At 69.2% G+C, this 22,365-nt stretch overlaps 4 protein-coding genes across 6 annotated transcripts; 2 read left to right on the plus strand and 2 right to left on the minus strand.

The window, feature by feature from the left end:
* Positions 1-1,108: 1,108 nt before the first annotated feature.
* On the minus strand, positions 1,109-2,862 carry LOC129079452 (RING finger protein 225). The gene is made up of 2 exons (XM_054584704.1): positions 2,808-2,862; positions 1,109-1,821 (listed from the first exon to the last, which is right to left on the minus strand). Exons 1-2 carry the CDS (start codon positions 2,860-2,862, stop codon positions 1,109-1,111), a joined length of 768 nt encoding a protein of 255 aa, XP_054440679.1.
* Positions 2,620-10,537, minus strand: NDOR1 (NADPH dependent diflavin oxidoreductase 1). Of its 3 annotated transcripts, none has more exons than XM_054584757.1 (14): positions 10,328-10,537; positions 9,922-9,999; positions 6,571-6,668; positions 5,517-5,615; positions 5,342-5,443; positions 5,018-5,227; positions 4,621-4,742; positions 4,307-4,527; positions 4,117-4,224; positions 3,898-4,012; positions 3,664-3,810; positions 3,466-3,584; positions 3,307-3,401; positions 2,620-3,215 (listed from the first exon to the last, which is right to left on the minus strand). In XM_054584757.1, the coding sequence occupies exons 1-14, from the start codon at positions 10,460-10,462 to the stop codon at positions 3,071-3,073; spliced, it is 1,794 nt and encodes a 597-aa protein (XP_054440732.1). In that variant the 5' UTR covers positions 10,463-10,537; the 3' UTR covers positions 2,620-3,070. The 3 variants fall into 3 exon arrangements, with proteins under 3 accessions (XP_054440732.1, XP_054440733.1, XP_054440734.1); XM_054584758.1 differs by having other exon boundaries at positions 9,922-9,950; positions 10,328-10,384; XM_054584759.1 differs by lacking the exon at positions 2,620-3,215 and having other exon boundaries at positions 3,668-3,810.
* A 166-nt stretch (positions 10,538-10,703) lies between these two features.
* Positions 10,704-12,140, plus strand: TMEM203 (transmembrane protein 203). Its single transcript, XM_054584760.1, has one exon. The coding sequence runs from the start codon at positions 10,808-10,810 to the stop codon at positions 11,216-11,218; it is 411 nt and encodes a 136-aa protein (XP_054440735.1). The 5' UTR covers positions 10,704-10,807; the 3' UTR covers positions 11,219-12,140.
* A 2,174-nt stretch (positions 12,141-14,314) lies between these two features.
* TPRN (taperin) lies at positions 14,315-21,935 on the plus strand. Its single transcript, XM_054584761.1, has 4 exons — positions 14,315-16,156; positions 20,981-21,218; positions 21,301-21,407; positions 21,499-21,935. Exons 1-4 carry the CDS (start codon positions 14,345-14,347, stop codon positions 21,559-21,561), a joined length of 2,220 nt encoding a protein of 739 aa, XP_054440736.1. The 5' UTR covers positions 14,315-14,344; the 3' UTR covers positions 21,562-21,935.
* Positions 21,936-22,365: the final 430 nt, after the last annotated feature.

Raw genomic sequence — 22,365 nt, forward strand, 5'->3', positions numbered from 1 at the left:
GTGGCTGTGTGGCGGACGGCCTGGCCCCCGTGCGTCCTGGCAACCGCCTGACCTCAGAGGCGGTGTGGGAACGACCTCGGGGCCAGCCTGGGCCGGGGTCAGGTCGTGGGAGGGAACGAGGGCCCGGGCGCCGGCTCTCTGGCCCTTGGACAACCTGGATTCGGAGAGAGAGGCTTGTCCAGGGCAGGGAGCAGGGCTGCCCGGACAGAGACGAGGGGCGAAGGGGAGGTCACCAAGGTAGCAGCAGCGCCCACAGCGGCTGCCGCTGTTCATCGCGAGCCACGGCCGGGACCCGCGCGGTGCTCCGCACATCCCGACAAGCCCGTGAGGCGGTGCCACGCCTGCGTGCGTCCTTCAGGTGAAGGCCCCAGGCTCAGACAGGAGGGAGGCTGCAGTCGGCACCTCGGAGCGGCATCAGCTCAGCACCGCAGCTCCAGGGCCTGGGTGCGCCCTTGTCCCTTGTAGCCCAGGGGCACGTGCCAGGCACCGGCCGCGCGTGACTTCCATCGGGCTGTGCCCTGGCCAGGAAGGAGGCCCTCTGGGGCGGAGCTTGCACAGCGAGGGCCTCTCCCCGCAGCTGCCCTGACCTTCAGGGCTCACACTGGCCCTTATCTGGGACGGGGGGTGGGGAGCGGCGGCCTGCAGCCCCGGCCCAGGGCCCCTCGCTCTCCGGGAGTCCACGCGCTGCCAGAGTTCCGTGCGAGTCCCCGTCCCCTGCACCTCCTTGCAGACGTGCTGGGAGGCGGCGGCGCGGGCGCCCGGTCGGTGCGGTGCCTGTCCACGGAGGGGCGCGCGGGCCTCGGCCACAGGTCTCCCTCGGCGCTGTCCTTCGCACCGCTGCTTGCTGTTGGGCAGCCGGGCAGCTTGGGGTCTCTGGCTGAGCCAGGCGCTGAACGAACACAGGCCCCTGGTGGCCCCGAGCCCAGCGCGGCGTGTCGCCCGGAGGCTAACGCCTGGGCAGCCTCGGGTTTTTCAGCCTGGCCATCGGGCCTCATGGCGGGATGCTCCTCGGGGCGAGGCCCCACGGTCCCACGGTCCCGGGGTGCGCTGGCCGGGGCCTCCAGGCCAGCAGTGCGGGGGGGGCGGGGGCGGGCGGCGTGACAGCTGGTCAGCGGCGAGCGCGCGCCAGCAGCCTGAGCAGCAGTCCCAGCAACACCAGCGGCGTGAGCAGGAGCAGCAGCCCCAGCACCTCGAGGGTCAGCAGCCCCAGCAGCGCCAGGCGGCGGGCACAGGGCCCCCGTTCCCGCAGGGCCCAGAGCCGGGCGGGCAGGCAGGGCGGGCAGCCCCGGCCGCCCACGGGCGCTGCCAGAAAGCGCAGCTGGTAGCGGCGCTCCAGGGCAGCCCAGGGCCCGGGACCGCGGGCGAGGGGCGCGGGGGGCACGGGGCTGGGGGGCCGCGGGGGGCCGTCGGCCTGCAGCAGCTCCTCCTGCAGCCGGCAGATCTCCCACTCGAGCACGGGTGTCTTCTGGCGGCACAGTGGGCAGCGCGCCCGGCCCAGGTCGGCGCTGGGGGCCGTGCCCAGCAGCTGCTGCAGGCAGCCCGCGCACAGGCTGTGGCCACAGTTGAGCAGGGCCAGGCGGCGCCCCCCCGCCCCGTAGGGCTCTGTGCAGATGGGGCACTCCTCCGCTGCCTCTGCCTCTGCCTCCGCGTCCTCTCCCCACCCCGGGCGCCCAGCCCCGGGGCGGGCTGTGGCTGTGGCCCCCAGCAGGGGCACACTGTCCGGCCCCCGGGCACCCTGGGGGCTCCCAGGGGCCTGGCTGCCCAGCGTTTCCTCGGCCGGCACTCGGTCCAGTGGGTGCAGGAGCTCAGGGCCCAGCAGGGCTGGGGGCGGACCAGGGAGCCCAGAACTGAGGCCAGCGGGGCCCAGAGCAGGTGCCCCGAGGCAGGGGTCTGGGCGGGTGGGGCAGGACCCCAGGGCGGCAATGGGGTGGGGGCTGGGAAGGTCACTGGTCCTCTGGGCTGGGGCAGGGTCTGGCACTGACCTTGCAGGAGCCACCGCCTGTCGGGGCTCCTCCTAATGAAGGGAAACGTCTCGGGGCCTCAGGGCCTGCGCCAGCTCCGGCCACTCCTGGCCCACACCTGCTGTCCCCACTGGGTCCGCCCAAGCCTGCTGTGGCCACCACCGACCGTGTCAACGACCGGCCTAGGCAAATGGGTCCCAGGCCACTGCAGCCTGGGCAGGCCAGCCAGGCCAGCCAGCCCAACCGCCCCGACAGGAATTCCAAACCGGAGTGGGCGGGGCCGTCCCAGAGCTAAGGACGCTGGCCCCTCCCTCCCTCTCTGGCCCTTGGGCCACACCCCTCCCCCACTGGGCTTCGGCAGTCCCCTTCCCAGCGCCCTTCCCAGCGCCGAGGCCATGGGTGCATCAGCCTCCCCACGCCCTTCCTTCTGGGGTCCTTTGCAGGCTGCCCCCCACCCCCGTCAGAGCCAGGGAAGAGCTTGTACGAGGTAGGCAGACAGCGGGCCCCCACCACGCGAGAACCAGACACCGAAGTGCCTCAGCCATGGTGGCTGAGCAATGGCCGCGGGTCCCCGCCATCCCTGGGCGCTGAAGGCCCACCCCTGCCCGAGGCCCCGGGACCGTACGGGGAAGAACGGGTCAGAAGCAGCCGCCCTGAGCGTGTCATTTATTGCTGAGACTTTCTGGAGCCAGGCAAGGGCGGGAGTGCTGGCCAGGGCCTCCTGGCCATGAACCCTGAGCCCCGAGGGGCCCCGGGGGCACTTGGTGGCTGCTGGGGCAGAGGACGCCCGGGAGCCCGTGGTCACCCAGGCAGAGGAGGGGTGCTGGGCTCTGCCGGGGCCCGCACCCCGACTCCTGCACTGTCTGGGCGTGGGCGGCTGGGAGAGCTCCCCGATGCCCATCAGGCTGCCGGCGCCTTCCTGGGTCCCCGCCCCGAGTGGGACCCACGTTGGGGCCCGGGGGAAGGCCAGCTGGAGCCGGGGACCAGGGCGGCAGTGGGGTGGGGCTGAGCGTGGACCCCAGGTGGCGTGCAGCTGAGCAGCGGGGCCGGCCGTCCTCCCACGGGGGCCCGACGGCGCTGCAGGTGGAGCGGCGGCGGCTGGCGGCTCTTCAGGCCCACGTCTCGGTCTGGAAGCGCAGCGTGCGCTGCAGCCGGGCCAGGTAGGCGGCCGCCTCGGGGCCCGAGAGCCCGCCCTCCGCCTGGAAGATGGACGTCAGGGCTTCGGACACGTCGGCCGGCATGTGCTTGGCGTTGCTGCAGGGGCGGGCCAGACAGGGCTCAGCCAGAGGGCAGAGGGAGCCCCCGAGGGCTGGTGCCGCCCCTCGCTGCCCCGGCCCAGGCTCACCCTGCCAGGTAGAAGCTGGCGCCCCGGCGGTCCAGGAGCTCCCACACCAGCGGCCCGCGCTCACGGAGCCGGTGCTGCACGTACACCTTCCGCTCCTGCGGGGGGGGCCGGGTCAGTCTGCGCCCCCGGCCCCCGCCCCGGCCCCCCGCACACACGCACCTGCTCCCGGGAGAAGGCTGTGACGAGGGTCAGGGAGCCCTTCTCCTCCAGCTCCGCCCACTCGGCCTCCCAGTAGAAATCCTGTTCCCGCTGGCGGCAGCCGAAGAACAAGGTGTTCCCTGGGGAGGCGCAGGGGTCTCGAGCCTGGACGTGCTCGCAGGCTCCGCCCCCGCCCTCCCGTGCCCCCTGTTCACTCACCCACCTGACCCTGGGCCACCCGCTCCTGGATGGCTGCGTGGAACGGGGCCACGCCAGTGCCAGGCCCCACCATGATCACAGGTGTGTCTGGCGTCTGCGGGAAAGTCAGGGCCCCAGGCCGCACCCACAGCGGCACCTGGGCAGGGCCTGTGGCAGGAGGGGGCGGTGTGAGGAGGCCTGGAGGACCCGGGCCCCCGGCCGCCCCCGGCTGGCCCTCCAGAGAGCAGGGCTCACCTTGCCCAGGGTCCAGAGATGCCAGCCAGGAGGAGCAGAGGCCCCGGCGGGGCTCCTTGAGGCGAGTCTGGTACTGCACCACGGCCACGAGGATCTGCAGCCTCGCGGGGCGGGCCTGGGGGACAGACAGTGGGCGCCTGCCGCCACGAGGACCAGCAGCCTCGCAGGGTGGGCGCGGCGGAAGGACGGTGGGTGCACCCGGCCCCCGTGGACCCTCACCAGCAGAGAAGAGGCGATGGAGAAGGCGCGCGGCCGGATCGGGGGGATGAGGTCCAGCAGGTAGTCCGGGGGCACGGCCGCTGCCGTGTGTGGGAAGTCACACAGCACCTGCGCAGACAGTCTTGGTGGGGCCACGGCCGGGAGGGCCCCCGGGGCTCTGCCGGGGCCGCCGCCGCCTCCCAGTCCCCACCTCTAGGGCAGTCCTGCGGGGCCGGCTGCAGTACTCGTGCAGGGCCTCCTGGCCCTCCGCAGAGCTGAGCTCCAGCAGCTTCTCCCGCTCCAGCTTGTGGGGCGAGAGGCAGGCCAGGAGCTCGAAGAAGGAGCGTCGCGGCACGCTGGCGATGTCCAGGTACTTGGACACGAGGTGCCGCACGGAGCAGGGCTGGGGCAGCCGCCCAGGGCAGGGGACATCTGCGCAGGGAGTAGGAGACGGTAGGGAGACGGTGGGGAGCTGGGGACTTGGGGGGCACGGGGTGCGAGGGTGGGGCGAGGTCTGAAGCTCACCTGCTTCCCGGGGCTGCAGCGTGAAGTACTGGTCAGGGTCCAGGCCCAGCGCCTGGCAGAAGCGCTGGACGTGCCCGACCGTGTTCTCGGGCTGGATCAGCACCACGTCGCCGGCCACAAAGCTGGATGGGAAAGCCCCGGCGGGCGTGGAAGGACACTGGGCTCAGGCCACCGCAGGGGAGGGAAGCCAGTGTCCAGGGAAGGCTGGGGCCAGCGGACCCAGGTGTCCCCCAGCAGCCCGGCCTGTGCTCCGCCCTGCTGAGCGCCTACTCTGGTTTTCTGAGCGCCTACTCTGGTTTTGGGGGCGGCCCCCGCACACCGACCATGGCCCGCGGCCACGAGTGCGCCCCCGCAGGCCCCCGGGGATGGCCTGCTGGCTGCCTCAGGCCGTTCTCACCTGATCCCGGAGCCCGTGATGTCGAACTCGATGAGACGAACGTCCTGGAAGTGTGAGGGGCCCGTGACCCTCTGGTTGGCGACCATGGGGGCCAGGAAGGGCTGCAGCTCTGAGGGGGGACTCGGAGGGTCCGTCCCGGCCCTGGGTACCTCCGCAGGGCACACCCTGGGGGCCTCCTGAAGGAACTGCAGGGTGAACGTGGACGGCAAACTGTGGAGAGGGCGTGGGCCCATCAGACCGGCTGCGGGCAGGGGGCCCGGCAGGGCCCAGCGATCGGGCTACTCCGCTGCACCCGTGGGTGCTGACTGACAGGGCCATACTCACGGGACTCCGGGGGGGATCACGCCGAGGTGGAGGGGCACGGGGTGCAGCCCCAGCACCTTCTCCCACAGGTCACGCAGCCAGGGGTCGACGGCGGCATCGGGCCTGCAGAGGGCACAGGCGCTGGCTGGAGGGGCCCCGCCCACGGCCGGCCCGCGGGCGCCCCGCCCCCACTCACCCCAGCTCGTGCTGGTCGTCGCCCAGGCACACGGGCAGGAGGGCGGCGCCCCCGAGCTGCAGCAGCCGTCGGTGCAGCTTCTTGGCCACGAAATTGAACCTGTGCAGAGGGAGAGGGCCGTGGACGCTGGGCTGCGGGGAGGGGCAGCAGCCCGCTGGCCACGCAGGTCGGAGGGCAGGCCTGTGCTAGACACGCAATCCCGGGCGCCTGGAGTGCGGGGTGGGGGGGCCGCCCTGTCTCCCAGGGGGAGTGTCCGGGGGCCACAGTCAGTGCTGGAGGCCCCACCACCAGCGGGCGCGCACACTGGCGCTACACACAGAACCAGCCCCCGCGACCAGGCTCAGCCCGCGCCAGCTTGTCTTCTCCAGCGTGGACACGGGCCTCCTCCACCACGTCCAGCCCGACACGCGTTGGAGCCCCGGCGCCCCGTCCGCCCGTGCTGGGCCGTGAGGGCCCCCGCGTCCCGTGACCCGGCGCCATGGGACTCACCTGGGAAACCACCCAGTAGCGCTCCCCTGTGCTTAGGATAGAGACGTGTCGTGGGGACACCGAAAGGAAAACCAGAGGTGGCGGCGGCGCACACCAGGGGCCAGTGCGGAGGCCGCAGGTGGCCCCCCGGGGCTGGGGCTCTTTCGTACCCATCGCCTGTTCCCCCCGCACTGTCCACGGAGCCGTCCGAGAGAAGCCAGAGGGCTCACGCGAGGCACTTTTACAAAAGCGGGGGTGGAGCCAGGCAGGCCCGGGCCGCCTGCAGCCACACGTGAACACGCGCGCTCACTGCCGTCAGGCCCTGCCCCGCCTCGGAGGCCGCCTGGGGGTGGCCGTGCCCCTGTGGGTCCCCAGGCCGGCCGGGGGCTCCCGCGTTGCGCCCTGCCCAGCCTTCAAGACCAGGGTCGGCGCCCGCGGGGGAGCACCTGTGGGGCGGGGACACCCGGCCGGGGCCGCGGCCCAGGGCCTGGTGGGGGCGCTGCAGGCTGGGTCACCTGTCCCACGGCACTCGCGCTCAACCCTGAGGACAGTCCGCTGGCCAGCAGCCTGGCCTGCCCCGACTCACTTGGCGTAAGAGGAGTCCCCAAGGCCCAGGACAGCGAAGTCCATCTGGCAGAGAGAGGTCGACGGCAGGTTCTTGCGGAAGATGAACCTCCAGAAGCTCTACGGCCAGAGGACACAGAGTTCACAGCCCTGCTCGGGGCCCCGCTCCCCACCCCTGAAGAGCTGCCGCCAAAACGGGACAGCCTTCTCTTCTACCACAATGGCAGGGGCGGAAGAGGCAGCAAATCGTGAAACGCAGCCCCAGAGCCACCCCCTAGCGTGGGGGGCTCCCCCCTGCCGCGGGCAGGGGCCCCTGGGGCTTCTCCGGGGCGCAGGCGCTCGCGGGGTGGGCACTGCGCCCCCCCAGGTAGAGGGAACCGCCTGCTCCGACCTGGGTCCCCTGGAGGGTGGTCTTCTCTTCGCACCGCGAGTCCCACGGCCCCAGGGGACCCCCCCCCCACAGCCCTCAGTGCGGCGGCTTGGGCCTCTGCAGCAGCTCCAGGCTGCGCCTTTCCCCAGAAAAGCCGAGCCTCCTCTCCCCTCCGCTGGGCCCCAAGCCACGAGGTGGCCGAGAGCCGGCCAAGGACCCACAGGTCACGGGAGGTGCTGCGAAAGCACAGCGTCCTAGCCCCGGGTGCTGGCCCAGGCCCTCCTGCCCCATGTTTCATGCCTTGTCCAACGGAGGCCACCAGGGCGGACTGACCCGGGTCTTGCCCCACCTGCGGCCGCACCCCCCTTCCCAAGGTTTCTGCTGTGCAGACCATCAGCCAGAGCTGAGGACCACGTCTGCTCTGCCTCCGGAGGCCTCGGTTTCCGGGAGCCCCCAGAGAACTCCCCCAGGGCGTCTCCTGAGAGAGGCCCTGGGTGGATGGGCGCTCAGGGTCTAGCCTGCCCTTGTACTCTCCGCACTGACTTGGGACCGGCGGGCACTGAGGCGAAAGTCGCATCACTGAGGGCCTGGGGCTTTGCTGGGAGCTGGTCCCGAGTGGCAGTCACTGCCGAGGAGCTGGAGCCCCACAACCCTGCTGTGTCCCCGGCAGCTGAGACCCCTGAGGGTGTGCTGGTCGGGAGGCCTTTGTGTTTCCGGTGGCCCCTTTGTGGGCACGTGACAGGCTCTCTCAGGCTGAGGACTGTCCTTCCACCCTGGGACAGTCTGTACTTTCCGGGATGACTTCTTCCCTACTTTCCCTCTCTTTCTGAGGCTACTGGAATGACTTCGAGCGTTAGTATCTTCTTTCTTGCTATACTTCCCAGCTTTGCATCTTTTCAGACTTTCCTAGTATTTCAAACAGAGCGCTGGTGGGTCCGCAGCGCGGGCCCTCGGGCGCGGCAGCCTGTCCCTTCGCAGCGGCACCTGGATTGCCTGCCTCTGCCCCTCCCGGCCTGGCTCCCACGGGGCCTTTCCTGCAGCGTCCACTGGCTCTCGGCGGTCCGTCTACACTTCAGAAGCCGATGGAGAAGTGTCTCCCAGCGGGGTCCACGGCCAGGGGCGGCTGCCCGGCTGCCCGCCTGGCTCAGCGTTCTCTGGGCTGCGACGGGGAGGCTGGTGTCTTCCCATTCGGCACTCCGCTGTTCCCGGGCCGGGTCTGCAGCCAGAGCCGTGCCCCTGCCTCTGCGTCCCACGATCTCCAGTCCCTGCTGTGGTGGGGCAGACCCCCGCCCCCGACCACCCCCGGCATGGCCGGCCCTGCGCACTGCCCTCCTTTGCCCACCCTCGTGCCACATGCTCACCATCACCTTTGGGCCTTTGGCACCTGGCTCTGAGCCTGCACCTCAGCCCCGACACCCCAGCCCAGCCCAGCCCAGCGGACGGTCGTCCACCCTCCTGCCTGTGCCCTCTCCACCCCCCACCGCCACCTCCGGCCTTGGATCCCCTCTGACCTGCCTTCTCTCCTGTGCGAGGAGACCCTGTGCTGGGGTCCTAACCTCTGGGTCTCCCACATCATCCCCGCTCCAGCCCTGGGCCTCAGTCTTTGCCACCAGCAGAGAAGCTGCCTTGAGTCTCTCCCATCTCGTAAATACCTTCCCTGTAGCCCCACGGCCCATTCACAGCCAGGAGCCTTTCCGAGTTCTTCCATGTGGACCCCCCCGCAATCAGCCGCCCGTGGCCCTGTCACCCAGCTTCTCTCCCCAGGAGCCTCGGAAACCACCCCCCCCAGGTCGCCAGTCCCTTCGCCAATGGAGCCCACCGCGGCCGCCAGGCCTCGTCCCACCGTTGCGCAGCCTTGTGTGGGGAGGCCTTCCTCTCGGAGCAGCCTCCCCCCGCCCCGCCCTTGAGCACGAGCAGCTGCGTCCCCCTCCTTGCGGCTGGGGCCGCCTTCCTGCCCCTCACAGCCTGTCCTGGGGGAGGGAGGTGCTCCTTCCTCGGGCTTCCCATTTTCGCCTAAGGCCGCCCCCCCTGCCGCCCCCAGGATCCCTGCTGGAGCTCCAGACCTGCCTCGCATCTCCACCTGGGCGGCTCCCAGGCCCTGGGCCCTCGCGAGCCTCCTCCTGCGGGAGCAGCCGCCACCCGTCCTGGTCCCGCGGCTGAACCTGCCTCTGTCCCACCTTCCCTCCGGTCTGAGACCCACCAGATTCCGCGCCCCGGCAGCGCTCTGGCTCTCCCACCGGCCAGCGGCGGCTGTGCCGGAGCATGAACGTGACGGCCTCCCCGTGCCGGCTGGGCTCCTCGGACGGGGCCTCGCCTCCCGGTCCCCTCCTCTCCTCCCCCGACACGCTCCTTGGCTCGGTCCTCCTGAGCTGCTTTCCGCTCTTCCCGAGGCGGCGCTGTCCTCCTCCTTGGCACAGGCTGCCACACGCACCCTTCAGGGCCCGGCCTACGCCCTTTCTTCCGAGGGCTGTCCCTGAGCCCCCGGTGGGGCTCGAGAGCCCTGTGACGCTCCCAGCGCGCCTGGCCCTCTCCCCAGCAGCGTGCGTGTGCTGGCACTGTGCCTGCCTGTTAAGCCTGTCGCCTCTCCTTTGTCGTTGGCTCCCTGAGGGTAGAGATGTGGCTCCTGTCTTCGTAGCACTGGACTCGCAGCCCTGTATCGTTTGAAATGTAATGTGTGCCCCCAACATGGTCACAGAATTGAAGAATGCCCCCTGAAGGTTAAACAGTTTTGATACACACGTAAGATCCAGACCAGGTTCATACAGAGCCTTGGAAAAATAGGAAAGTTAAAGTGGCGACCTGTGAAGAGTTTATCAGGGAGGATAACCAGAGCCCCCGGCTCCACCTGAAAACACCCTCTCGAATCCATGGCTGCTGTGCGCCCCTGGAAAAGGACATGTGTTCACTGTGCCTCTCAGACCCTCCAGGCAATGAAAACGGGGCCAGCGGCAAGGGCTGGGGTCTGAGCTCCTGAGCACACGGCGCCACGCAGGTCCGCCTTACCTTCATGTTGTCAGGAGGGTCTCCTTGGCCTGTCGTTGCACAAACAAATATCACCAGGGGCTCATTAATCAGGTTCACCTCAACAAAAAGACACAGGTGTAAGACCGCAGGCTGTAAGGACCAGGCATCCGTCCCGCGGCCTGGCCCCTGTCGTTCGCTCAGGGGGTCAGGACGACGGGACTCGGCGAGCCCCGCGAGCTCCGGCCTCCCTCCTCGCGCTCCGCCTCCCCGCCCCCTGCTCCGGATGCTAGGGCGAGCTGCTGTTCCCCCGCGTTCCCGTCCCCTCCGTCCCCTGTCAAGGACGGGTCCACTCTCAGACAAAGCGCGGCGCCCTGGGGTCGTGGGGGCTGGGGGCCGGCGCCCCGGGCACGCTCAGTCTCCCCGCCGGGGTCCAGGGAGCCCTCACCACCGGGTAGGAGTCCAGCGCCTGCACCCGGCACTCGAGCCGCCGGCGCCGGGCCTCGCGGCCCAGCCTCTCCGACACATCCTGGGCCGTGCCCGTCTGGCTGCCGAACAGCACCAGAAGCCGTGGGCTCGGCATTGGGGCCTCAGCGCGCCCCGGAGCGCCTCGCACCCAGGGGCCGGACCTGGCGGCCAGGACCGGCTCTGACTTCCGACTTGCGGCGTCGGCCGGAAGTGACGTCCTCAGGCTGCGCCCGGCGGGGCATGGCGTCCGAGCGGGGCGGGCGTCCTTCGGTGGCCAGTGCTGGGTCCCGGGCCGGGGTCGGGGGATCGGCGGCGCGCCGGGACCGAGGGCCGGGGCAGGCGGGGCCGCTCGTCGCCTCTCGTTCGTCGCGGCAGGCGCCGGCGAGGCCCGCGGGGAAAGGAGGCGCGGCCCGGCGGGTGGGGCGCTCGGCTGGGCCCGGGCCAGCGCTCAGCCGGCGCGATGCTCTTCTCGCTCCGGGAGCTGGTGCAATGGCTGGGCTTCGCCACCTTCGAGATCTTTGTGCACCTGCTGGCCCTGTTGGTGTTCTCCGTGCTGCTGGCACTGCGTGTGGACGGCCTGGCCCCCGGCCTCTCCTGGTGGAACGTGTTCGTGCCCTTCTTCGCCGCTGACGGGCTCAGCACCTATTTCACCACCATCGTGTCGGTGCGTCTCTTCCAGGACGGAGAGAAGCGGCTGGCCGTGCTCCGCCTCTTCTGGATCCTCACGGTTCTTAGCCTCAAGTTTGTTTTCGAAATGTTGTTGTGCCAGAAGCTGGTGGAGCAGACTCGGGAGCTCTGGTTCGGCCTCATCACGTCTCCAGTCTTCATTCTCCTGCAGTTGCTCATGATCCGCGCCTGCCGGGTCAACTAGCCTCGCAGAGGGGCAGGAGAGGGAGCTCTCCATAGCGAGAATGCTGGACCCCAAGCTGAGGACCGCCCCTCACCCCGGAAGTCTGAGGACCCAGTCTTCTGCCACACCAGGGGAGAAGTCTGGGTCTGAAAGCAACGCCAGCCTGTGCCCTGCAGAGTGCTCAGTTTTCTATATGCCAGTCATGCCTGAAACTGTTTTTTCAGCAGAGATGAAAGGAGCAGTCATGATCCTTAAAATGTATTTCCTGTTATTTTATGCTTCGAATAGCTAATCCTGAATTGAAATCTCGAGACAGTCCCCAGGCCAGACAGTCCTGAACTCCTCTGAGAGTTGGAAATTGCACATAAGTAAAATGTCCTAATGGGCTCTGAGCACTTTCATGGATCCTGGGAAAGGACCCTTGTGCAAAGGCTGCAAAGCCAGCCAGCATTGCTGACCTAAGAGCTCACTGTCCCATTCACCCAGGCAAGACGTCCTTAGACATTTGGGCTCTAAAAAGTATAAACCAGCTTGCATCCCTTCCCCTGTGCACTGGGGAAAGGATGGCCCTTCCTTCATTCCAGCCAAGGCAGACAGGAATGTGTTGAGTAAGCATGATCAGGACCCTGCCTGGAGATCTGTCACCTGAGAAAAGAACTTTGCTTTTAAAGGTTCTGCTCGGCTTCCTGTCCCAGCAGATTGCAACGTCACGACGTTTCCACCACCTTGTGGCCGGCACCCTTAGCGCACCTGAGACTGAGGCCTCCCTAAAGGGCCAGAGAGAGGGACGGGTGCTCTGATGCTCACAGGCGTTGAGACCTGCACGTGGGAAGTTCGTGAATGGTCTCAGCCCACATTTATTGGCCTGAGGTCTTTGGTTTAATACCAGTCAGGTGCCAAATGAGAACACTTGCTGAGATACAAATAAAATAAGAGAATGTTTTGCTGAAATGCACAGTGGTTGCCTGACCCATTGGGAGTGAAATCAAGTGAGTGCTGAGACGCTCCCTGCTGTGTGGCGTGGCAGGTTACAGAGCTGAGTTTGGGGGCGGGGGGCTGGAACCTGCTAGAGCCTCGTGGGTGGGTGGGGCAGGTTTCCCACGGAGAATTCCTACTTCCTGCCTCAGGGGCTGATGTGAAGACATGAGGTGGGCCCCTGTTGAGGTCCTACCAAGAAGTTTGTGTGACATCAGAGCCTCGGTGTCATGCCAGCGTGTGGTCTTTGTAGACCTTGCTGACGCTCTGTAGAGCAGGGGTCAGCAAGTTATGGCCTGAGGCCTGTTTTTGTACCCATCGCTCTTAAAGGGTTGTGAAAACAGGAAAGAATATTTGACAGAGAGCGAATGTGGCTGCAGCGTGCGGGGCCTCTCCGTCTCGGCACTGCTGGGTCCGGTCGTTCTTTGGTGGGGGGCGGCCCTCCTGAGCATTGCAGAATGTTTAGCTGCATCCCTGGCCTTCGCTCCCTCGATGCGAGTCACATCTCCGGTTTGTGACACCCAGAAGTGTGTCCAGATAGCGCCAAGTCTCCTGGAAGAAAAACTGTTCCTGGGGAGCAGTGTGGGCTAAAGTGCTTACTGTCTGGGCCTTCACAGAACGGGTCTGTGGACCCGTGCTCTGGCGCATCAGCTCTGTGACCCTATGTTGAGGACGTATGCTGTGCCGCTTGAATTGGAGACTGGTCTGGTTTGTCCCACAGCTGCAAAAGTCTCCTACCTGGGAGTGGCATAGCTTGTGCCGAAAGCCAGATACAAGCTGAACATTTGGAGTGGGTTTCCTTTGGATGCTGTTTTTAGGGTGCATTTTTGTCGTTCCCGTTGTGTTCCGGGAGTCAGCGTTAGGGAGTCCTGTTGCTGTAGATGTGACGAACGTAAGAAGGTTTAGCTTTTTGGAAAGTTGATTTACCGCCATGGCATCCAGATGGTGAGAAGGGCACCTCGCCTTGAGGCCTGCGCTGGGTGCCCTGGGTGCCCCTCCCCTAAAAGAGGAGAGGTGCAGGAGGCAGCAGTGGCATTCCTGAGGCACGGCTGACTGCAGGGCAGGTTATGGAAGGCAGGCGACACCTCTGTGTCACTGCTCCCCGGTTTCCCCTTCTCCCCTTGGCTCCAGCGGACCTAAAAGAATGTGGGCACTGGGCAGCCCTCCAAGGGCCCTCATGGCTCTTGTGCAGGGAGGCTGTGTCCTCAGGCTCAGTGGGACCCCTGCCAGCCTTGGGATGGGGGAAGTTCAACAGTAGCTTGGGGAACACACGGCCTGGCTTTTGCCGTTCTTCCTGCGTGAGAGAGCTGTGGGCCTGCTTGTTTGTGGAGAGGGAGCCCCCTTTCCACTGTGCCTCCTCACAGCTTCCGTACTCCACCCCACGCTCTGTGGGCCCTGGATGGCTAAGTGTGGGGTTCGCCTGACCCACTCGTCTGAGCAGCACAATCACTTCTGGGGGCCGGCAAAGCCAGGGATTCCTGAGAAACTGATTCCTCAGCACTGGCGGGGCTCCAGCATTGGCATGTCTGCTAAGTCCCGCAGGGGACAGCGGACCGCAGGTGGGCAACCCATGGACCAGGAGGGACCTGGACCGGGAGGCGCGAGGCTGGTGTGCAGCCTGGGCGTCGCCCACGGGAGCGGGGATAGCCTTCCGGTCCTGGACAGGACCTTCCTCCACTGCGCTCTCAGCGTGGGGAACAGGAGAGCTGGGTGCTGGCACCAAGAAGAAGGACCTGGCCAGGCCAAGGTCACCCGCGACGCGGAACGCAGGGGTCGGTCTCCGGTCGCCCGCCAGGGCCCGCCCCCGCAAGGCTCCGTGCCTCCGCCCCGGGAACCGAGGCGAGGCCCAGAGGCGGAAGTGAGGGCCGCCAATGAGCCGCCCGAGGTGTCGGGGGCGTGTTCAAGGGGGCCTTCCCCAATGGAGGTCGGCTCCGCTGACGGACACTGTCCAATGAGATCCTCTGGAAGGCGGGGTCAGGGAGGGCATTCTCCAATCAACTAGGTCGGCCATCCTCTCCTGCTATAGGTGGGGCTGCCGGGCGCTGGGCGGGTCCGAGCGGTCCTCCCCCAATGGGCGGTGGCCGCGGGGGGGCGTGGCTGCGGCGCAAAGCCCCGAGGCGGGCGGCGGCCGCAGTTCCCAGCGCGCGCTGGCTCCGGCGGCCGCTCCTTACCATGGCTGGCCTGGGGCGGCCGGGCCCGGGGCCTCGCGCGGCGATGCCCGCCTGGAAGCGGGAGATCCTGGAGCGGAAGCGGGCCAAGCTGGCGGCCCTGAGCGGAGGCGCGGCGCCCGGGGCTGGGTCGGACGCGGGGGGACCCGCAGAACCGGCGGACGAGCGGCTCGTGCTGGCCGATAGCCTGGGCCCACTGCGCGAGAACCCGTTCATGCGGCTAGAGTCGGAGCGGCGGCTCGGGGCGCGGCGCGGTGGGGGCGCGGGCGCGGCGGGGGCGCGGCCGGTGCAGCAGCTGCTGGAGCTGTACAGCCGCGTGCCTGGCGTGCGGACCATCCGCGCCGACAACATTCTCATCATCGAGTCAGCGCCCGGATTCCTGCCCGCCACCCCCGACCCCGACGCCGGCCCAGCCACCCGCATCTGCGCCGCCGAGGTGCTGGTATATGAGGCGCCGGCACCGCCCGGCCGCGTCAGCCGTCTGCTCCAGAAGTTTGACCCACCGGCCGCGCCTCGCTGTCGTGGAAGCCCGGAGCGCAGTCGTCCCCTGCCGCCGCCGCCGCCGCCGCCTCCGCCGCCCCCGCCACCCGCCCCTTGCCCGACTGGCCCGCGGGTGGGCGAGCGCGTCGCCTGCTTCGAGCCCAAGCGCCGCGGTGCAGGCCCTGGGGCCCGACGCAGCGACTTCCTGCAGAAGACCAGCAGCAACTCCTTCACCGTCCATCCCCGCGGCCTGCACCGCGGTCCGGGCTCTCGCCCGCTCCCCAACGGGCCCGCATCCCCGGAGCCCCGGGCCGGAGCTGCCAACGGCATTGCGGGCTCTGCGTTTGGGCCGAGCGAGGGCAAGCCAAAGGTGGAGTCGGGGCAGTCCCCCACCCACCCGCCCCCTAGTCCCGGGACCTCCAGTGCCACTCCAGCTGCGCCCCCGGCCTTGCCCATGCCCAGCCATGCCAGTGCCACTCCAAGCCAGCGCCAGTGGGTCTCCTCAGCCACCAGCGCCAACGACTCCTTCGAGATACGGCCGGCCCCCAAGCCAGATATGGACACAATTCCCGCCGGGGACCTGCAGGCCCGGGCCCTGGCCAGCCTCCGCGTGAACTCCCGAAACTCCTTCATGTTCATCCCCAAGCGCAAGGCCTCCGGGGCCCCTCCTCCCCAGGGGAGGCAGTCTGTGAGGCCACCGGAGGGAGAGGCTGTCTGGGCTTCCCAGGGCCCGCAGAGTGGAGCCCAGCTGGTGCCTGGAGCGGATAGGGCGCCTGTCAGTGGGAGGAGTCCCTTGGGGGTCCAGGAGGGGGCCTGCCCAAGGCCAGCCACGGCCCCAGTGGACCGGGCTGTCAGGTGGCAGAGGCCATCCTCACCACCGCCTCCCCCCTCCCTTCCGGCTGCCGCCGAAGCTGAGCCTTCCCAGGGCTTCGGGGTTTCCGGCCTGGCCAAGATTGGTGGGGAGCCTGGTAGACCAGGGCTGCCTGTCACCTTCATCGATGAGGTGGACTCAGAGGATGACGTCCCCCAAGAAGCCAAATCGACCTGCCTGGGGGCCGGTGCGTCTCCCCAGCACCACCCGTCAGAGCTCCTGCACCGCGGCGGCAGCACCTTCACAGTGGTGCCCAAGAGGAAGCCAGGGACCCCGCAGGCCAACGGGGAGCCCGGGCCACAGGAGGCCGAGGAGGTTGAGGCGGGCGGCCCCTCAGAGCCTCCACCTGCCCTGGGGGCCGCACCGAAGAAGCGCTACCCCACCGTGCATGAGATCGAGGTGATTGGCGGCTACCTGGCCCTGCAGAAGTCCTGCCTCACCAAGGCCGGCTCCTCCAGAAAGAAGGTCAGTGGTGGGGGCGGGGTCTCCGGCCAGGAGGTGAGGAGGTAGTGGGTCTCTTGCACCCTGTTCCTGGGCACTCGGCCGGGTGGGGGGCTTTCTCTGGGGACCGGAGGAGAGCTGGGGCAGGGGCCCCTGCGAGCCCCAGGAGGGCCTGACCTGGGGAAGCCCTGCCCTGAGCCCCCAGGCTTTGTCTGGCAGTGGCTGGGCGGGCCTGTGTCGCCGAAGGTCCAGCTGGGAGAAAAGTTCGGGCCCGGTGGCTCCACCTGGCCACCAGGTGGGAGAGGGGTAGCCCTGGCAGGACTTCCCGCACTCCTTGGCTGTTCAGGTGGCAGGCGCCAGGACCGGAGCGGGCAGGGGCAGCCTAGGGGCAGAGCCTGGGGCCATTGGGAGGGGCGCCCAGCTCCCCAGAGGCGCGCTGGCCTGGAGCACAGCAGGGCCTGGGCCCGCGAGAGCTTCCCGAACCCCCTGTGTGTGCCAGGCTCGGTCTGCGTCCAGGGGGTGATGCTGAAGGAGACGAGGACGCCTCCCCGCCACCCCGGTGAGAGGGAGGGGCCCAGGCACAGGGCTGGAAGCCTCACTCCCCGCGGCCCTGCCTTGCTGGGTGACCTAGAACCCGCTGGGCACAAGGGAGCCTTCCTCAGATTCTTCCTGGTCATTTTATCACCTGTGTCTGGCTCCGGGGCAAATTCCAAGGACAGCGCCCCGTGACGGACTAGCAGGCAGGAAACAGATGCTCTTCCCTAGAACTGGCGGAGGTGGCGTGGGCGGGCCTCTCTTCTGGCTGCTGGTGTCTAGGGCGGGCCCGTAACTCTGCCCCAGCCTCAGTCGTCCGGGGGGTGGTGACAGGCCTGCCAGACTTGCCCCCTTCCTGCTGTCTGCAGCCTCAGGCAGCCTCAGCTTGGCCTTGGCACTGTGTCTCCCCCTCCCCCGCCCCCGTGTGAGGGCACCCGTGCCCCTGCCAGCTCGCACTGCTGGGTCAGGCGCCACCCCTGGCTCCCCAAGTGCCCCCTGCCTAGCTTGGCGTTGTCTTTGGGGCCACGGGCCGTGGCTCTCCCCCTGGTCCCTGCCCTTCCCCTCCCAGGCATGGCCCACCCAGTAGCCTTGGCCGCCAGCCCCATCCCATGCTAGCAACCCCCTTGTGTGCCCCTCCCTCTCCTGCTTTCTGACCCTTGGCCCGAGCTGCCCCAGGAGAACTGGAGGTGATAACAGCTTCCTGGTCTGTAGACCAGGAGGGCGAGGTCATGGAGCTCATGGGGTGGCTTCCGTCTCTACACCCGCTCTGCGAACCTGGCTGCCCTTCCGGTGGGAGCCTGGCTTCTTCCTGGGACTGGAGGGCGGCAGCCTAGGGCATCCGGCCCCCAGCCAGGTGCAGAGCCGAGGGGTCGCGTGTGGGTGCTTGGTGTGAGGAGGGCGGGGCGGGGGCCCTGGGGACAGCAGGGCGGGGAGCGGGGAGCCGGCTGGGGCTTGGCGTGGAGAGGGGCTCCCTCAGCTCGGCCCCATCCCCACGCCAGCCTGAGGGGGCTGCAGGTCCAGATGGATGTTGCCTGGCGTGGCCAAGTGGCCCAGCCAGGGCCCTGCGTTGCCCGAGCAGCACAACCTGCTGGCAGTGACTTCCTGCTTGAGCACGCACCGGCTGCCCTGCCCCGGGAGGGCCTGGCGTCAGGCGGGATGGGGGGTGGGGCAGCCCGGCCCTGTGGAGTGGCCTGCCCATCTTGGGCTGCCCGTGTCCCTCTGTCTGCGGCTCGGGGCCCTCCTCCCGCCGCCCTTCCCCGGGTCCCGGGCCTCGACCCCACCCGGACCGCCGCTGCTGGCCTGTGGCTGGGTCACTGCCCTCTCCCCGCTTCCTGTGCCAGCGACGTGGTGGCCTGTGGGGGCCAGCAGGACCTCGGGGCTGGCTGCTCACTTTGACCCTGGTGTGACCCACTGACCCAGGGCGGCGGAGGGAGGTGGAGGGGGTGGGACCCCGCAGGCGGGCTCCCTGGGCCGTGCCTCACTGGAGGGTGCTGCTGCCCTGCCCCGGGCGGAGGGGCGCCTGCCCTGCCCGTGCACCTGGGAGGCCTGCCTGGCGGCACACGTCCCCACTTAGTTATCTCTCTGCAGAATCACAGATGCTCTATCGCCGTCTCCCTGTGCGGCCGGGCTGGGCTGCCTGCTGCTGGGCGAAGCGGCCCTGCTCCCTCTCCCCCGGCCCGGCCCCCAGGCCGTCGCCGGGTGGGGCGGCTCCTGGGCGCTCAGCGCCTGCCTCCCCTGGGGCTGGCGCTGTGGGCCTCCCCTTTGTGAGGGGCCGCCCGGCCAGGCTCCTTCCTGTCTGGCGACTCCTTTCCCTCCTCTTTGCTCCCCTCGCCTCCTTCCCTGCTGGTCCGCTGCCCGGCCCAAGTGTGCCAGCGTCCCCAGGGCTTGCTCCGCAACACTCCGGCCCTTGCTTCGCCCTCGGTGACCACCACCCAGCACCCCGACCCGCTGGTGTGGCCTTGGCCCTCAGCCTCACGCCGGTCCTCAGACTCGGGGTGCCGCCCGCTCCCTGCCTGTGTGGAGCCTGCACCCCCTGCCGGGGCGGGGGAAGGGGCCCGGCTGTTGGGGCCGCATCTGCTGCCGTCTGCCCGCACCCGCTCCCCCCCCCCGACCTTTCCCGCGGGCCCCCCCCCCAGGCAGGGGCCTGGTCTTCCCAGAGCCCAGGCGGCAGGCCCGTGCCCTGCCCTGCCCAGCTGCCCCACCTGCACAGGGTCTTGGCTTGGGGTCCCGCCCCCGGCCGTTTTCAGGACTTAGGTGGGGGCTGCCAGAGCTCGGAACGGGGCCCAGCAGGTGTGTGTGGGGAGCGAGGGGCAGGGCGCTCATCCCAGCAGGGGGTGGTGGGGCCCGGCGGCCCAGCGTCCAGGGTGGCTGTGCGTGGTGGGCGGGGCAGGGGGGACGAAGGACCCCCTGAGAACCAGGAGGCGGGTGAGCCCGGACCCGCCGGCCGGCCGTGCTCCGTGTGGGGGCAGAGGTCCCGGAGGCAGGTGCTCAGCGTGTGCCAGCGCCAGCCCCACGCTCCCCTTCTGCCCGCTGGGCATCTGGAGGGAGCCCCCCAGCAGCAGGCATCCCGGGGCTTCCTGTGACTTGAACACATGTGCCCACGGTGGGGAACCTGGAGGGGAGGTGGGACGTGGCCCAAACCCGGGCCCCCGCTGGGTGCAGACAGGCCAGGGATCACTGCCCTGCCCCCGCCCGGCCAGGCTGTGCCAGGCTCTGTGCCCATGCGCGCCCAGCCCCCTCCGACTCCGCTAGGAGCTGGTCATGTGGACTAACGAGGGCACGCTAATCCACCCGGGCCCTGGCAGTCGGCCCTCCCTGCGTCCTCCGCGGTGGGGGATGGGCTCGGCAGGCTCAGGGTCTTGGGGGCAATGCCATTCCAGCGCCTGGGGGTGGCCGGGAGACCCGTCCACTGTGGGCTTCAGGGCAGGGGAGGCCCCTGGGCCAGCAGCTCTGTCCCGCTTGGGTTCCTCCTGGGGGGCCTGTCCCCAAGTCCCAGAGGGCCCGGCAGTGCCGCCCCCAGGCTGGCCCGCAGCGGGTTGGCGCCTGCAGACTCTGTCGATCGCACCGTGCCCGGCCCCTGCTCCCTCGGCTCCATGGCAGGGCCAGCCGGGTGGGGGGTGGCGCACCTCCCAGGGACAGGAGTGGACGCCTCGCCCTGGCTCGCCTGGCTCGGGTGGCCTGCTCCTGTCTCCGACCCCCTGTGTGCGGGGGCGACTGGTGAGGGGCTCTGGGAGCAGGCCCTGACTTGCCCTGCAGGGTGTCCACGTGAGCCTGGCTGAGCCCAAAAGCCCGCTAGGTGGGCGGGTGGGGCTGCGTGCGGCCCAGGGAAGGGAGAGGGCGGCTCGACTGGAGCGCACGCCCTTGTTGATGGATGCTGGTGGGCCCTGCCTGTGTCCCCTGAGGCCAGGGTCCGGCCCCTTTGCTGCCCCAGGCTGCCAGCCCAGCCCTCCCGTGTCCTGCTGTCCCTGGGCGCCACGACTCTCTGCCTTGGGGCCCCGCTTCTGCCTGCGGCTCCTTCCAGGGGAGGAGGAGGAGGAACATGAGCTGGCTGCCGGTGTCCTGTGCCCGGGAGTTTAATATTTCGAGCTCCAGCGGGGCTGCCTCCATCTGCCGCGGGCGGGCCGAGTATTCATTACCGACTGCCAAGCGTGGCGGAGCCCTGCGAGCCGGCCTGGGGCTTGCGGCCGGGGCACAAAATCCTGGAGCCTGTGGAGCGGGCAGGGTGGACGCAGGCCGGACAGCAGCCCGGGTGGGAGGAGCAGGCTGCTGACCTGCACTGTGTGGCCTCAGACAGGCGCTGACCTGGTCTGTAAAACAGGGTGGCACACACGGGGCCGCTCTCCTGGTGCTGGCATGTGGCAGTCACCTGGCTTCGGTGCCCCATGAGGGTCCGTGGGGCGTGGCCTCAGGTATGCCAGGCCCTTGCCCGGCAGTGGTGGTCCATGCTAAGCTGGGAGGGCAGGCCGTCCAAGGTGCCCGGCACGGACTTGGCTCTGACGAGAGGCCCCAGCCAACAGCGGGAGCCTCTGGGAGGCGGCGTGGCTGGCGCTCTGCTCCTGCGGGCAGAGAGGGCTGCCCTCCGACCCTTGGAGCTGCTTTGGCGGCCTCTGGTGACCCCGGGCGGTGGCTGTGGACGGCCAGGTCCAGCTCTCTGCGGGGTCTGTGGGGTCTGGGTGGAGGGGTCTTCTCTGATGAGAGGCAGCCCCACCTGTCAGAGCCTTTGAGCGCAGACGCCGAGTCCAGCCGCCCTGCCCCGGTCACAGGCCCCTGCTGCAGGCCAGCAGCAGCCCCAGCTGATGTGCCTTCTGCCCCCAGATGAAGATCTCCTTCAACGACAAGAGCCTGCACACCACGTTCGAGTACCCCTCTGAGAGCTCGCTGGTGCAGGAGGCGGAAGCGGAGGCAGAGGGAGAGGCGGGGGCGGAGGAGGAGGAGGAGGAGGAGTCTGACCTGAACGGGGCCGTGGAGAAGCCCTTTGCGCTCTTCCTGCCCCGAGCCAAGTTTGTGAACAGCGTGGTGCCCGAGAGCCCTCGCCTGCCCGACGGCAGCTCGGGTGAGTGCCCCCGCCCGGGTGGGCAGCCCAGGCCATGTGTCTGCGCGCGCATGTGCTCACCCATGCGCCCCTCGGCCCGCAGGCCTTTCCAGCTACACCCCAAAGCACTCCGTGGCCTTCAGCAAGTGGCAGGAGCAGGCGCAGGCACAGGCCCCGGTGGAGGCGGAGCCCCCACAGAAGGAGGTCATGGTGAGCAGGGCCAGGAGGGTGCCTGGGGGCGGGGCGGGGGCGACCCCTGACACCCGGGCGGGCCCCCACTGACGGCCTTCCTGCTCCACAGCTCACCCCTGCCAGCCCTGACGACCTCTCGGACTTCCGCAGCGAGCCAGCCCTCTACTTCTGACCCCAGCCCCTCGGGACGGCCAAGCCCCACGCTCACTCTGCACACGCCCTTCTGCCCTGCCAGGCTGTGACCCCCAGAACTCCCCCTCCCTTCCTGGGGCCTCAGAACCAAGCTGGTGCTGGAGGCCTGCGGCCATTGGCCCCTCGGGTCCTTGTTCTCCCACCGTGGCTTGGGAGCAGGGTCCAGCTGGCTGCCCGGCCCAGGGCCCGTCGGGCGTGTCCGGGTGCACGACGGGCCCAGCTGCCTGTGCTCTGCAGGACCACGAGCCCCCCGGGCTCCCCCATCCCCATGGCTGAGTGTGGCCTGCCTCCCTCGGGGCGAAAGCGAGTCTGTGCTCGCCCCAACAATGGACTCAATAAAACAGCACTGGACAAGGCCGCCTCCCTGCCTGGTCCCCCACCGGAGGGGGTGCAGGGCCACGCTGGGGCTGCTGGTGGAGAGGAGCCCGCCACGGGCGCCCCACCTCAGAGCTGCTTCTCGCTCCCCACAGCCTGCGAGCCCCTCAGCTGCCCCCTCGCCCACCAGAGGGACCCCTCTCCGTGTGTCCGCAGTGTCGGGCCCGCCCTCTCCCACCCGGCTCCCCGGCATGCGCCGTGGGGCGGCATTGCAGCTGTTGGATCTGAAGGGGTTTCCCTGAAGGGCCAAGCACTGGGGGGGGGGAGCGGGGGGACGCAGGGCAGAGCCTTAGGTATCTTGTCTCCCATTCGGCCTAGTTAACTCCCTGACCCATGAGTCTTTGGGCTTCCTGGGGGTGGGGAAACCCAGAGGCTCCCGGGCGGGGACCGGAGGTGCAGGGCCGCGCCC

This window comes from Pteronotus mesoamericanus, unplaced genomic scaffold (assembly GCF_021234165.1).
Source record: "Pteronotus mesoamericanus isolate MK-2021 breed Mesoamerican mustached bat unplaced genomic scaffold, CSHL_Meso_final contig_78, whole genome shotgun sequence".
Classification (NCBI taxonomy): domain Eukaryota; kingdom Metazoa; phylum Chordata; class Mammalia; order Chiroptera; family Mormoopidae; genus Pteronotus; species Pteronotus mesoamericanus.